The following is a 16,569-nucleotide window of genomic DNA, read 5'->3' on the forward strand; positions in this document are numbered from 1 at the left end:
TATTTATTGCATTAAGAAGGATTGATTCGCTTTAATAAAAATTACCTCATTTTTATTAAAAATATAAATAATCATTAATTATTGATTTCTAAGAAAAAATATTTAATAATAATTTTATGATTAAGTGTTTAGCAATTTATTTCCATTGGTTTTAAATTAGTAAAAATGCGTAAAAATTGATGACTAAATTTGCATAACTTATTTTTTGATAATAAAAATTTTATTCTCAAAAATGTAAAATTTTTTTAATAATACGTAATTTTTTTAAAAAAATAAATTAAACTAATAATAATAAGAAAAAATAATTTTTTTTTTTTTTTATACATATTTTTTTTATAGTTATATACATATAACAGAATCTTTAAATCTAGAAATAATTTTTCTATATTATCCTTTTTCCTTTCTAATATGTCATTGAAACTTTCTTATTCCACTATAGCTAGCATATTAGTTCACTGATTTATTAATTGTATATTTAATGATTTTGCTAGTGGTGAACAAACAAATTAATAAAAAGAAAGAAGAATAAGCTCTGCTTAATTTAATTTTAATTTAGTTAAAAATTTCCTAAAAAATCTTTATTTTTATTAATCAACACCAAATACTATTTAATTTTTTTTCAAGTTAATTTATACAACAATACAAAACATAATTTCCTTATTACATTTTAACAAAAGTTGAAAATATATACACTCCATATTTATTTTTACCTAAACCTTCTAAAAAAAAAAAAATAAACATTTTTTCTAGGATTCATTTTTTTTTAGTGTATATACTTTTTGTATATCTATTTTATTGTACTCGTTTATGATTGAATATTATCCAGGTGACTTAGTATATACAAAATGAAGTGTTTTTGTTTTATTTATTTTTCTAAATATTATAAAAGTGAGGTCTATAATATTATTTATAGACAAGCTATTAAGCTTCAATGATTATTCTTACTTTAGCTTATGAAGTTTTAATTATTTTGATATCTATTATTTGTTCAATGTATTTTATTGATACTTTAAAGAACTTGCACATTTATACATTTATTACTACGTAGCTATTTATAAGAATATTACATATTTATCTTAATAATTTAAAATGTCATATTATTTTTTTCGTTAAAATGATATTATCACAAGCACATACAATTATATATTTTTCTTGAATTTATCCCTCAAGAATATTTTCCATTATTTTTTGAAATCGTGAAGAACTCATTTTTAATCCAAATGGAAATATATTAAATACAAAATATACATAAATGGATAATATAAAACTTGTATGTTTTTTACTATTTTTTTTTCATGAAATATTATAAAATTTTTTTTTAAGATCTATCTTAAAGAACCATTTAATACCTAGTAAGTAAAAGATATTATTTGCCGTTTTGAATTTCTAATACAATAATAAGATTACATATAATAGTTTTCGTTTATGAATAGTGCTATCACTTATTTTCAATCATATTTAAATGAATAAAATAAATAAAAAAAATTTTATTTCTGCATGTTAAAATGTGCGGAAAATGTGCGGAAAATGTGCACACATATACCTGTGCAAAAAAAAAAAAAAAAAAAAATACATGCACTAAAAGTACGTCAAAAAAAATAACTGCACTGTAAGTTAATACACTGAAGAAAATGTATATATATTTTATTTTTTTTATTTTAATAATGACTTAAAATTATTAATTTTTTTTTTTGATAATGATTTTATTATTATTATTATTATTTTTTTTTTTTGATAATGATAATCTAGACTATTTTCTTTTTATGAAAGATTAAAAATAAAAGGTAACTATTATATACATGGGATATTGTGGGAATTAGCAGAAATAGTAATTAATTGAAGTAATTAATATTTAATATTAATTAATAAATGTGATTATTTTGCTTAGTATTTTAATTTAATGAAAATGAAATGAGTTTTTTCTATGTTCTACTTATTAATTTGTTTTTTTAATACTATCAAAATGGTTAATAAGAGAAATTATTAACTTTTTTGAGAATGAAAATGACTAGTTACATAAAAAATAAATAGTTATCTATGCGAAAGCTAGATAAAAAGAGGAAAAAAAATTAGATGACAATTTTTTTTTTTTTTCTTTTTATAAATTAAATATATAAAAAAGTTGTTTTTTTTTTTTTGGAAAAAAAAAGAGATAGAAGGATGAAAAAAGTCTGTTAAAAAATATAAAAAGTAACATACAGAATAAAGAGTTTTCTTATGTAGTTAATTTTTATTTTGAGTTTTTAAAAGAGAATTTTATAAAAACTATAACAAAATTTTCATATTTGTAATGTTTGCATAATTTAATATGTATTTTATCAATTACTTATGTTTGTTGATATAAAAGTAGACGACTTGAGTTTCTAAATATTGTTCATAACATAGTAAGTAGAAATATATTTAATTAGGAATCATGTTCAGTTAGAATTTAAATTGTTAATAAAAATGAGGATTTTTATTAAAGTAAATAAATACCTCTTAAAAAAACAATAAATGCTCAATAAGGTAGGTAATATATAAAAACAGTTTATTGGTTTATAGCATTAAAATTATACATAAATTCATTAAATTAGTAGAGGAAACTCTACACACTCTTTGTTAATTTGTGTCTTCAATACTTATAAGAAAGTCCTTGAGGAGGCAGTTAATAAATGAAAAAAACATTGAATAAGCAATTAATAAAGCACAAATTTAGTAAAAATTTCTCCTTATTTTCATTAAAACATAAATATCCTTTATAAAATCCTTTAAATTTTTTTAAAATATTTATTTTATATAAAATAATAATTTTTCGTTAAAATTATTAATATCCTTTTTAAAGATTCATCCAATTTAAAGAAAAAATTCTTTTTATTATTTCTAAATGAAAAAAATAATATTTATGAAAAATAATTAATTGTTTCAGTATCATTATCTATATATTTAATCAAAATTTTATATTTATACTAAATATTTGAGATTTACTGAAAATAAGTACGCTTTTTGTTAATTTTTTTAAATATCTTGTAAGTTAATTAGATAGATATACTTTATTTAAAGTATTATAAAATTATATAATTTAATTATTCATACGATGTAATTCAATTATATAGTGTTTTCTTATTTATAGGAAATATATGTGCGAATAGGCAAAATTAATGGACCCTATTCTGCATGTTCTTTATTGATTTGTGTGTTAAATAATTTATAGAAGTTTGTTAGTAGGCAGTTAATAAATCATATATAAAATGAAATTTTCCATATATTGGATGACTAAAAATAGATATAAATAGAAACTCTCAAAGTTTTAGAAGATAAAGACATATTCAAGTTGAATTGATTTTAATTTGCAATGGTTTTTAAATTAAGAATAAATATTTTTTTATATATAATTCATTTATATGTGATTACGAATAATTTTTTTTTTGCAAAAAAAGATAAATGAAACACTAGAAAGAATAAAAATATTTTGTGATAATATTTTTATTTATTTTATTCATGTATGCTTATGGAAATGCTTATTATGTAATATATAAATATGAAGTACTAAAAAATTATTTTTTTAATTTACAACAAGAGTATTAATAACATTAAAAAATGTAAAAGATATTATTTTACATTATCTTTTTTAATTTTTTCTCTTAATATTTTAGCGATGTCTTTGAACAATTGAAGAATAAATAAAAAAGTTAAATTACCAGTTAACTTGCATAAAATGCTTTATATGTTATATATTATTACTATGTATTAAATATTACAAATTTTTCATAGTTAAACATTTAAACATAATATATTCTCTTTTTACTATCATAGAAATAATTGCTTTAAAAAACATAATATATATTATTTTACGTACTTTTTACGAAATTAGTCATCCTATGCTTTATAAAAGTGTTTAACATAGAAAATAACAAATCAATAATGAAGTAAATTTTTATTTCTTAAAAGAAGCGATACATTTCTTTTTCAGACTTACACATTTTTAAATGTAACAAAAATTAAAAATAAGTAGCTAGCAAAAAAAAAAAATTTTCCTTAGCATTAATATAATAGTAATAGAAAAACATCATTTATTAAACCAAAATGAAATTTATTTATGTTAATTTAATATTATATTGTTTATCTGTTATTTAATTATTCATATTAGAATTTCTCCTTGGTTAAGATTTTCCCATTATATTACTTGATCTGAGGTTACATCTTCATCTATATAGGGAAATTTCTTGTTGTAACCAAATGCACGGAGAAAACTATCTAATCTGCTTCTCTTTACATTTTCCGTTTTTTTTGCTTTTAATAATTTAGGAGAATTTATTCTTTCCATAGGTATTTCATGCAATCTTTTTTTTCCTTTTTTTTTTTTTGGATTATCTCTTCCAAGAAATTTTCCAACAGGAGTATACTATATTGTAAATTAAAAAATTATTTTTAATAAATGTAATTTTAATTTATACAAATGGTTTGAAAAGAAAAAAAATTTATATATATATTTTTGTATAAATAACTTCGTCTCACCTTATAAAGAAGAACAAAAAATAAAACTCCCCCAAGAAGAGCAACAGAAACAGGAAGAGCAACAAAAGCTGGTGAACATAATAATCCTGTGCATGTTGTACTAGTTAAACCCCCACTATTATTTACAGGGATTACTGAGGCTGAATTAATCGTTAACGCAGCTGTACTATTTGTTTCATTTGTAGAATGAAGAGTAGGTAAATCACTTGTATCATTTGTAGAAGAGGTAGTAGTATGAATATGAGAATTAGATGAAGTTGTAGGTGATAAATCAAGTGTAGATGGAAAAGTAGTTGTAGGAGATACGGTTGATTCTGGTGATGAATTAAATATGGACAATGTAGTTAAGCTAGGTAATTGAGTAGGTGAAGAAAATGAAGTAGAGTTAGATGATGCGGCAGATACGGATGATAAAGTAGAGGTAGATGGTGAAGCAGATGATAATGCAGATGGAGATGATGAACCATTCAAATTTGTAAAATTACTTGGAAAATATCTATCGATATATGTATCTGATATTTGATTTAGTATAATATCATCTGTAAGTTTTCTCCATGATGTTAAGGTCTCATTTAAAAATTTCTTAGCTGTAGGATCTGGTATTCTATTTAATGCTCTCGTAATAATATTGCTTTTATGGTTCATCCATTGTGAAAAATTCCTAACATTGCTAACTGTAAAATTATTAGTTAATTTTTCTATTTCATCAAATAAACCTTCTTCAATAGTATCTAACCAAAATTTCAAATTGCTTTTAATATCCCTGGTTGATCTTACATTTCTACTTCTTGTTCCTTGTTGCTTTTCTGATAAAATTCTTCCACTTCTGAGACATAATTCTGTTTTTAAGTTATTCTTTCCAATTTCAAAACTATAGAGTTGGAATTATATTGAAAAATTAAAATTATAAAAATTATTTTTTATGGAATAATGCGAATTTTCAAAAATATAACATATAAATATATTTTTTATGATGAATATTACTTTATACTGTAAAAATATTGGAATATACAAACTAAAAAATAAATATAGATAGTCATCAATGGGAAACGAAATATTTTTATTTTTATTATTTTTGAATGTTCCATAATCTCTAAATTTAGTAAAATTTACAAAAAAATATCACTTGGTTTACATATATTTATACCATTAAAATTTTCTGTATTATTTCAAGTAATTCTAATAATATGTTGTAAAAATATATATTTTATTATTATTAAACAAAATTTTTGAATATAAAACAATTCCTAATATTATCGAATAGTTCTTTATACGTTTTTCAATGTAACATATAATTAAAAACAATAAAAATCTTATAGATTATACATGTAATTTTTTCAAATATAAAAAGTAAAGCATTTCCAAATAATGTGAAGAAAAATGAAACAATGAAAAAGATAAAAAATTATATTTATATTTTTTAATTACACTATTTTCGATTTAAAATATCTATACATGACAAATTAATATTTAACAAAAACAAATGATACATTAAATATAAATCATCAAATCATTCATATTGAATAATTAAATTAAAAATTAAAAATATTTAAAAATCTAAATTTACTAATCAATATCTATAACATGTAAGTAAATAATTTTAAAACACAAAATAATTTTTCTATTCAATGAATAATTTTTTTTTAATATTTTAGATAAATAATTAATTGTATATATCATATAAGATTCCTATGCATGTAAAACAAAAAAAAATATTTAAAATAGTTATACTAATGTTTAATTCACAAAACATCCCATTATATAAACTTTTAGTTTTAACCATGTTCTATAATGAATTAAATTAGAAACTAATTTTTTATAAAAAGAAAAATATACTTTATGTCGTAAAAAAAAAAAAAATATGATAAGAATTACAATTATTTAAATCGTTAATGAAAAAAAAAAAATAGATAATAGTATTAAATCATTAATAAAATTAGTTAATATATCTTATGGATGCTATAGTAATGAAAAAAGAAATACAAATAATATAAGTTCTTTAGAGATTTCTCGGTTATTGAATGTATTTACTATATTTAATATACAATTAATTATGATTTTGTTATAATGTTAATTTAAAAAATTAGTAGCATGCTAATTAAATGATCATTAAAAAAATCATTCTAAATTAAATTTTATTCATTTTACTGTATTAATGCATTTAAAATCGAATGATACTTTTTATGAAAGTAAAAATTAAAACAAAAAGAAAAGATAAATAAAAATAAATTCAATTTATAAAAATACTATCTCAAATAATTAAAGAAAATTCAATAAGAAGGTACTTATGATTGTATCTAATGAAAAAAATATATTTTGTAATAAAAAATAACAAATTAGTGAAAATTTTACCTCATCCATTACATAAAAATACTTAGAGATAACTACTGAACTTTAATAATGAAATAGAATATTTAAGAATTTATATGCATGCATTTCCCTTATTACATATTGTTAACAATTTAATAAAAAAAAAAGCAATAATTGCCTTTAAAATATTATTTTTTTCTTTTTTTTTTTTTTTTTCTTTTTTTTTATTATTTACACATAATTCCATATCATCAAATTCTCCTTTTTCTTTTTTTATATTCAATTTTTCATTTGAAGTATTACTTATTTGACTATCAATTTTTTTTGTATTTTCTTGTTTTAATTCATCAGATAATATACATTCTGATGAGGAAACATTATCCTTCTTTTTTCTTTCCTTTTTAATATTAAATTCTTCAATTTTTTTTTTTTTTTTTTTTACATTATATTCATTATAATTATTTAATGAAAGTAATAATGATATATCACTGGTTGCATCATTTATGTTGTTTTTCTCTTCATTGACACATTTTTCCTCAAGTCTTTCACTTTTATTTGAATTTTTTTTTTTTTTATTATTATCCTTTTCTTTTTCAAAATTCATTATACATTAAAAGAAAAAAAAAAAAATTAAATATTATGAAATTGTTTTGTATTCATAATTATGTTTTTTTCTTCTTTTTTCTTTATTCCTTTTTCTTTTTCTTTCTTTTTTTTTTTTTTTTTTTTTTTCATTTTACATTTTTTATGATTTATATTTTTTTAATATTATATCTAGAAGTTGTTCTTACAAGTAAAAATATTTAAAATATAAAAGTATCTTACATTTAACATAAATATTACATGATATTAAAATAATTTGAATATTTTTTGTATTGGAGATCTAAGAACATAAATTATCCAAATGATAGTTCATGAAGTATTAAAATGATTATAATTATTATAAATAAGATAATATTCCTAAGGAAAAGAAATTATTTATAGCTCTGATTTATTAATGGCTGTTAAATTACTTTTCTTGTGTCAAAGAAATAAATTAATAAGGAAAATGTAGTGTAAACTCTACTTAATTTTTATATATATTTTTTTTTATTATTAATAAACATTACATATGACTTATTAGTTAAATATTTTTTTTTTAATATAAGAAGCACTCTAAAATGTAATTTCCTTAATATTACATTTTAGCTTAAAATAACAATATACATTCTATAGTAGTCTGCACATTATCCTACAAAAAAAAAAAAGGAAAAACTAATTTCTTCTTTTAAGATTATATTTTTTTTTTTTTATAATAAAAAAAATATCATCATAATATATATTTTTTTTTAATTGTAAATATCCACACAAAAAAAATATTATTATTTATTTATTTTTTTTTAAGTGCACTGACATTAAGTGCAAGTAAATATATACATATATTTTTTGCTTACATACTTTTTGAATATCTATTTTAGAGCAGACATTTATGATAGCAGATTGTCCTTTTGAATTAGCATGCACAAAATAAAATGTTTTTATTCTATTTATTTGTGTAAATATTATACAAAAAACGTCAATAGTATTGTTTATAGAGCAATGTATAACTGGTTAATAAAAGGCTTCGTTAACCTTTTTGGTTATAAAAAGGACTATCTATGAGAAGAATACGTAGTTGGTTTTGCTAACTAAAAAAAAAAAAGATATTTATTATTTTTTTTAAATGATATATCTTGAAAGGAGTATATATTAAGAAAAGCTTATATTAAGGATTTCCTGAATTATCCTAGATTTTATGAAAATCCTGGTTTGAAGATTTTGTNTTCACTAATTTAATTAATTTAAATTTAATTTTAATTCTGCAAACTAGTAAAATTTATATATGTAACCTACTTCAATGAATAAACTTTAAACGAAGATTAAAGTTATTCCAATTTTTTTTTACTTTAATATTTAAATTTTTGTTACAAATTAGTGCATTATAATTTAGTTATATTTTTGAAGAAATATATATATATAAAAAAAAAAGAAAAGCTAAAATTAAAGTTAATAAGTAATGCACTTATTTTTTCATTATAACTATATTAATCTTTTTGTTTTTTTATTAAGCAATTTTTATTTGGTAATATATATATATGTACTTGACATTCTTTGAGATATTATTTTATTATTTTAGAATTTTTTACTATGAATACAAGAAAATTTAAATTCTTTCTGATTATTTTTTTTAAAATATTTCTTATAATGTTTTCAGAAAATAAAAATAACAATAGTTTATTAACAAAAGTTTCTTAGAAATAACATATCATTACATTGAAAAAAAAATGAATGAAAAGTGTGAGATGAATTTATGAAACTTGATTTTTCTGGATAAAAAACAATAAAAAAAAAAAAAAATAAAATTATCATTTTGTTAAATTTTTTTTTTTTTTTTTATATTTATATTTTTACAAGATAAATTACAATGAATGATTTACTAAGAAATTCTGTGAGCAAAGTAAATGTGTTTTATTTTTTTTTAGCATTTTATATGATTTTTATGGGAGTTGATTATTTTTTTCGCAGGAATATTATAGGTGAAACCTATTTTTTTATGAATATTTATGATTATATTTATAGTTTTTCATTATTAAAAATTTAATAATTATTTACCATTTTTTATAATTTTTTTATTTTTATTTATTTATATTATTAAGTTGACATTATGATTAAGAATGAATAAGTATATTAAAAAAAAAAGAGAAGATAACAGATTAATTATTTGAATATTATGGCATGGTATAAATTTTATAAAAATTTTATTGTTGAATTTTAGAAAATTCATTTGGAATATGCAAGTTGTGAGGAAAAGGGTGAAGGTTATGTTTATTGAGTAAAAATTTATTAAGTTTTTAGTTATTAGAAGTTTGTTGGTTTAAATTTTTTGTAACATTATTTGTTGAGTATGGATTAATTAAATTCTTGTTATCGGTATATATTTAGTGCTTATTTTTAAGATTATTTTAAAAAAAATATGACATCTTAAAAAAAAATATTTTTTTATCTTTTAAGGACAAAGATGAAGAGTATTTTGTTTTTTTTTAAGAAAGATTAAAAATGCAATGTAAAATGTGGTACGCATGGGATGTTATGTAAATTAATAACAATATTAATTAACTAACATATTTAATGTTTTATATTAATTAATAAAAAATGAATGATTTAATTTATATCCTAATTTAAAAAAATTAAAAATATGTAAAATTTTCCTTATATGATCTTTATTAATATGTTTGTTAGATACTAGCAATAACACTGAATGGTTAATTAATAAATAACTGACTTGAAAAAGAAATTTAAAAAAAAAAAAGCTGTAATCTTAAGGATAATCATATATTTTTTTTGTTGATGGTGTGAAGTATAATTTTTATATATGTAAGAATTAGAAATATTATGTTAATATTATATTTTATAGTGTGTTGTGTAAATTAACCCAGTAACTATTGTGATTCATATTTGACAATTAGAAAAACTAAATAATTTGTATGATAATTTATTTTAACCTAAATAAAACAAGTATAGTTTTCTCTATATGTTTTTTATTAATTTTTTTTTCTCAATACTAGAAATATGACTAATAAAAGACTTCATTTAAACTTTTAATAATTTATAGAAAGATAGAAATTCATTTTAGAGCAATGTAGTTACATACAGGATAATTAAAAAGTATATAAAGAGATATATATATGAGAACGCTTATAATCATTTTTGCTTGTATAGAAATAAAATACAAAATAGATTATGTTTAAAAGGATACCTTCATAGATGTAGTAGAATTTTATTTGTATAATATATGTTATATTAATAATTTACTCATACAAAAAAAACATTAAATATGCATTTTTATTTTTAAAAAAAAAAAGAATGTTTTATTTTTATTTATTTTTTTTTTAGGAGATGAGTAAATATCAAAATTTTTATATTTTATATAAAAAAATACTAAGAAGTATGCCAAATGGAGAGAATTTTATAATAAATATATTATGATTATTATGAATTGATACTTGTATAATTGGTATATAATTATATGCATAGGTTAATTTTATATTAAAAAGAATAAGTAGATATTATTTTACAAGCTCTATATTAATTTAACTATTTAAAGCACTACAAAAGTTATTATTTAACAAATTAATAATTCGTAATATCACTGAAAAGAAAATTAAAGAGTTATTACATTAATAAAAAAAAAAAAAAAAAAAAATATATTTCGTTTATTTTTTTATTTTTATATCTATTTAAAATTATAAAAAAAAATATTTTATTTTTTTATTTGGTTTTATATTCTGGAGACTTGGGAAATTTTAGCAAAAAATTAATGATAATAAGTTTATTTTTTAATAGAAAAAAATAGTATCATTTTAAAAATAAAAATAATAATTTTTTTTTTTTTTTTTTGGTGATGCAATGGATATTATTCTTTTTTGCATGAAAAATTAAATAACGTAATGTTAAACATTACATTTGTATTGTATAAATTAGCTTACACAAATAAATAATAGAGTTAAAATTTAATATTAGTTAATAAAAATAAATGATTTATCTAATGATTTATTTTATTCTAAATAAAATAACTATAATTATCTCTAAACTTTCTTTATTTAATTTATTTGTTCATCATAAGAAAATTGATTATACCAGCAATTAATAAATCAATATTCTAACAAAATTATTGAATGAGTAAATTAATGAATCAAATAATTAAACATATAGCAATGTTTGAGTTTATTTCATAACAAATATTCAAAAAGTTCAATAATTCTGTTTATCACTTCTAAATTTTTTTCTATTGTTTTACGAATTTTTCCAGTTTTTTCACGTTTATTTTTACCACCTATGCTCTATAAATTTTGCTTTTTTATTCATTATCTTCATTCTTTTAATAATAAATTACTGTTGTAAAACATTCTTTATTATTTTTTTCTATCCACCTCTTATGAATATCTTCACAGTGTTTTTTCCATATAATTTTTTGCCTTTCTAACATGGGATTTCTAATTTTGTCCTCATTCTTTTTTGCTATCATATCTTCATATACTTCCTTTATGTATTCCTTTTCTTTTCTTTTCATTTCCAATATTAACTCTATAAACCATTTTTTTTTTTTCCATTCATCTATTTTCTCTTTATCATTATTTAATAAAACATTACTACTTTTTTTTTTTATTTCCAATATGTTAAGATCCTCATCTAAATTTTCTTGTATTCTAAATTCTTCCACCATTTTTTTAAAAAAATATTCTTTTTCTTTTTGCAATTCTTCTTTCACACATTCTTCTAATAGCGTCATATGTATTTCTATCAAAATGTTCTGTATCAATTTCTCCCTTTTTTTTCTATTTTTCTCTATTTCTTCATCTGCTTCTTGTTTCAATTCCTCTATATTTTCATGAATTTTCTTCTCTTCTTTCGAATCCATTTTAGTTATTCCTTCTTCACGTTCTTCTTCTTTTTCGTATTCGTCTAATAAATTGTTAAACCAATCTTCCTCGCTATGTAGTATAAACCATTTTCTTTGTTTTTTTAGCCACTGTTTCCATATTCTTTTTTGTTTCTCTAGCATAGGATTTTTTCCTGCTTCTATTTCTACTATTTCTGATTCATTTGTTAATTCATCATATTTTTCTTGTTCTTTTTCCCATTCTTTTTTCAAATTAATAAACCATTCTTCTTTTTTCCATTTCTCTGACATTCTTTTGTTTCTTTTTACCCATTTATTCCATAAATGTTTTTGTTTCTCAATCATCAATATACTAATGTCTTCTTCCCCTTCTTTTATCATTGCTAAATCATTTTCTATTAGTTTTGGATATTTTTCTTTATCTTCTTCTATAAATTCTTCTAAACAGTTTTCTAAAAATTTTCCTCTATTCAATGACCATTCCTCTTTTCTACATTCTTCCAATATTACCATATATATTCCTATTAAAGTCTCCCATTTTAATTTTTTTTTGTTTATTTTAGAATTATTCATTTCACATGATTCCTCTAAATTATTCCTTTCATATTTTCTCATTTTTCCATCCTTCATTTTATTAATCTCTATTATTGATTCACCTCTTTCTATGGTTTTTTCATTTTCCTTTTCCTTTTCTATACTATTTTTATCAATTCTACTTTTATGTTCTTTCTCTTCTTTTTCATATTCATTAACTAACTTTGTAAACCATTCTTCATTGTTGTTATCTTTTATCCACTTTTTACAAATATTTTCGCAGTGTTTTTTCCATATATTGCTTTTTCTTTCTAAGACAACATCTATTACTCTTCCTTGATTCTGTTTTGATAAAATTTCTTCATTTATCTCCATTATATATTTTTCTTCTCTATTTTTCCATTCTAACATTAACTGAATAAACCATTTTTCTTTTTTCCATTTTTCTATTTCTTCTTTTTTTTTCTCTGATATAATATTCCAACTTCTTCCTCTTTCTATTTTATCTAATATCTTTGTTTCTTCGTCCAAATTTTTATATTTTTTTATCTCTTCAATGTTTGTTTTAAAAAATTCTTCTTCTTTTTCCCACTCTTCTTTCGTACATTCCTCTAATACCATCATATGAATATCTAACAAAATTCACCTTTCCAAATTTTTCTTTATTTCACTTTTATCTCTTCCATTATTTGTTTCTTTATTTATTTTTTCATCGTTTGTATTTTCATGCATTTCTTCTTTTTCATATTCTTCTAACAATTTTATAAACCAATTCTGATTTTTGTATTCGTATGAATGCTCTACTTGCCATTCTATCCATTTCTTCCATATTTTTTTTTTTTTATCTTGCATAAAATTATTTATTCCCATTTCTGTCATTTTTTCAATTTCTTGTTCATCTAAATATCCTAAATATTTTTCTTGTTCTTCCTCCCACTCTTTCTTCAAATTAATAAACCACTTTTCATTTTTATATTTCTCTAATATACTACTATTTTTATCTATTGTATCGGTATTATTTTCTTCTTTTATTTTAATTACAAAATTATTTCCCATTTCTTTTAAATTAGAATTTTCTCCATCTTTTTCAATCTCTTCTAAACAAATATTAAAAAATTCGGTTTTATTCAATTTCCATTCCTCTTTTTTACACTCTAGTAATGCAGTCATATGTATGTCTACCCATGAATTCCAATTACATACATCATTCTTGATTGACGTTTTATTTCCTAAATTTTTCATTTCATTATCACATGTAGGTTTTTCTTTTTGCAAATTTATTTCATTTTCTATTTCCTCATTTAATATATCATTCTTAATGTACCCTACAGCATGAACAGGATTTTCTTCTAATATATATTTAATTAATTCACCTTTAATTTCATTTCTGGATTCATCTACATTCAATTCAATTTTTTCAATTTCACTTTTAGGATTACCTTTATTTAATTTTTCTTCACTTATAAGTTCATTTTCATTCTTATTTGACCCTTCTGTAACATTACAAATGCGTTTATTTTCTTTTTTATTGTATATTCCTTTAAATTCTTTGGATTTTTCCCTCTGCTCATGTTTCGAATTTTTTTCACTTTCAAAACTAACCTCAGATGGTGGTATTTGTTTTTCATGCTGTAACAAAGAGTGATTTCCACGGTTCACTGGTCCATCCTCTATATTATTTGTAGATAATGGTATTGGTTTCTTTGAATTTTTTTTTATCTTTTTTCTTATTTTTTTTTTCCTTGACTTTCGATTACGAATCCAAGATCCAATAGGAGTGCACTATAATTAGAATTAAAAATAAGAAAATTATGAAAATTTTACTAATATAGTTATTAGTATTTTATATATATATGTTTTTGAATTTTTAATTATTAATTTTATCTTACTCTATATATTATAATTAAAAGTAGAACAATTCCTAAAATGAATATACCTATTGGAACGGTTGTTATTATAATTCCTGCAGGATTAATTGTAGGTGTAGGTCTAGTATTTTCATCTAATGGCGTTTGTGGGGTAGTACTCTTTGTAATATTCATATTTGTAGAGCAATTGCTCGAACAATTTGATAATATATGATTTTGAGCTGTGCTTAAAGGTAATTTATTTTGTTGAGCAATAGGAGTAAGTGTAATTTGTGAATTTTGAGTTGGGGGATAGCTTTTTCCAATTAATTGTGTATTATCATTTGTTGTAGCAGATTCAATTGTATTATTAGGAGATGCACTGATATCTGAATGTGTTAAAGATTCAAATAAGGTTGGAGATACAGTATCATTTTTGGGAAGCGCAGCTTTAATTAGAGGAGCATGTACCTCCACAGAAGATTTAGAAGGAGGTGCCTCAGACAATGATTCATTTACAACAGGTGGAGTACCATTAGAATTAATTTCAGTAACAGCTATAGGTTGTACACTGCTAGGAGTAGGAGATTTGGGCATATCTACAGAAGGAGATGCATGGTTATTTGTAGAATGTGTACCATTACGTAAAGAAGTATTATCGTTAGTTGTAGAATTAGTAGACCCAGCAATAGGGGATGCAGAAATTTCTGAGGAAGATGATTTGGTATTCGCAGAAAACATGGGTGCAGCAGACGGTACAGTCTCATGAGAAGGTAGAGTTTCAGGAGAAGGTGTAGTATTATTTTCAAAAGATTTAATGATAGTAGTAGGAAGTATAGATTTATCATCCTTAGAAGAAGGTGAAATTGTAGTTTCAGTTATAGACGAGTTATGTCCATTAGTGCTATTTGAAGTTGAAGAATTGGGTTGTGGTGGATCTCCTAGAGAAACAGTAGTTGCAGCTTTTGCAGTTTTTGCAGCTATTTCAAATTTATCTATATCACCCGGTGATGCTATAGCATTTATGGGATCATTTATAGAATCATTATAACCGCCAATAATAGATTTTGCATCATCATCTAATGAATTTACAATAGAACTATCATGTGGTGCATCTGAAGTTTCCACTGTAGGTTGTGCAGTATTTTGTAGTGAAGTTGTAGGATCTAAAGTTTCACCAGATTCATTATGGTCATCTGAAGGAATCCAAGATAAACCATATGGATCAGTTGAATTTTGTCGCTCTTTAATTTGATAAATTAGTGATGTCATATTACAATGATTTCCTGTATCACTTAATATACTATTTTGCAATCTAGTACTATAAGTATTCCAATTTTTAGTAGAATCATTTCTAAAAGATTCTTCGGAATAAGACTCATAGTACACCATATTTACAAATTGTTTTCCTCTCTTATGTATATACATACTCCACTTTCCACAATTAAGTTGACTTTTATTAGCTTCATATACTTTATAATAGTAATTAGATATATCACTCGTAATATTAGTAAACTTAGTAAGTCTATCATAAATAATTTTTCTTTTATTTTGTTCTTGATTACTATCATTGAGTTGATTATATTCTAATAATATTAACCCTGGTATATCACTATCTTTATAAGGACTCGTGCATTTATCATTTTTATTCAAAACAGCACAATAATCAAAATATTTCAAAGGACATGTTGAATTTGTTTTATCATTAATATGTGTCTCTAAAAAACTTTGTTTTTCGTTCCAGCAATCAACAAGACTTGAGATAGTATAATTTTTATCTTCATTTAATACTAAATTAACAAAGTCCATTCCTCTCCAATTTACATATGAGGATGACTTTTGACATTTTTCTGTAGTATCCTTAATTTTGTTGTCATTCAGATAAAAATTAAGTTCATTATTAGTATCTTCCATAAATGTTTTAATTTCTATATTGAGTTGACTTGTTTCACTAGAGGAATTATC

General features: G+C 20.9%; 2 protein-coding genes and 1 pseudogene across 3 annotated transcripts, besides 2 other annotated features; all 3 read right to left on the reverse strand.

The window, feature by feature from the left end:
- Window positions 1-906: 906 nt before the first annotated feature.
- Window positions 907-1,344: a repeat region.
- A 619-nt stretch (window positions 1,345-1,963) lies between these two features.
- Window positions 1,964-2,670: a repeat region.
- Window positions 2,671-4,153: 1,483 nt separating this feature from the next.
- PGAL8A_00264400 (PIR-like protein) lies at window positions 4,154-5,534 on the reverse strand (the record flags this gene model as incomplete). Its single annotated transcript, XM_028671394.1, has 3 exons — window positions 4,154-4,381; window positions 4,495-5,365; window positions 5,479-5,534. 3 exons carry the CDS (start codon window positions 5,532-5,534, stop codon window positions 4,154-4,156), a joined length of 1,155 nt encoding a protein of 384 aa, XP_028528051.1.
- A 1,382-nt stretch (window positions 5,535-6,916) lies between these two features.
- PGAL8A_00264500 (hypothetical protein) lies at window positions 6,917-7,408 on the reverse strand (the record flags this gene model as incomplete). The annotated part of the gene is made up of 1 exon (XM_028671395.1): window positions 6,917-7,408. One exon carries the CDS (start codon window positions 7,406-7,408, stop codon window positions 6,917-6,919), a length of 492 nt encoding a protein of 163 aa, XP_028528052.1.
- Window positions 7,409-11,701: 4,293 nt separating this feature from the next.
- On the reverse strand, window positions 11,702-16,569 carry PGAL8A_00264600 (annotated as a pseudogene; the record flags this gene model as incomplete). The annotated part of the gene is made up of 2 exons: window positions 11,702-14,539; window positions 14,647-16,569. Coding segments are annotated over 2 exons (4,761 nt in total), but the record flags the coding sequence as incomplete, so codon positions are not given.

Source organism: Plasmodium gallinaceum (genome assembly GCF_900005855.1).
Source record: "Plasmodium gallinaceum strain 8A genome assembly, contig: PGAL8A_v1_76, whole genome shotgun sequence".
In the NCBI taxonomy this organism is placed as follows: Eukaryota; Apicomplexa; class Aconoidasida; order Haemosporida; family Plasmodiidae; genus Plasmodium; species Plasmodium gallinaceum.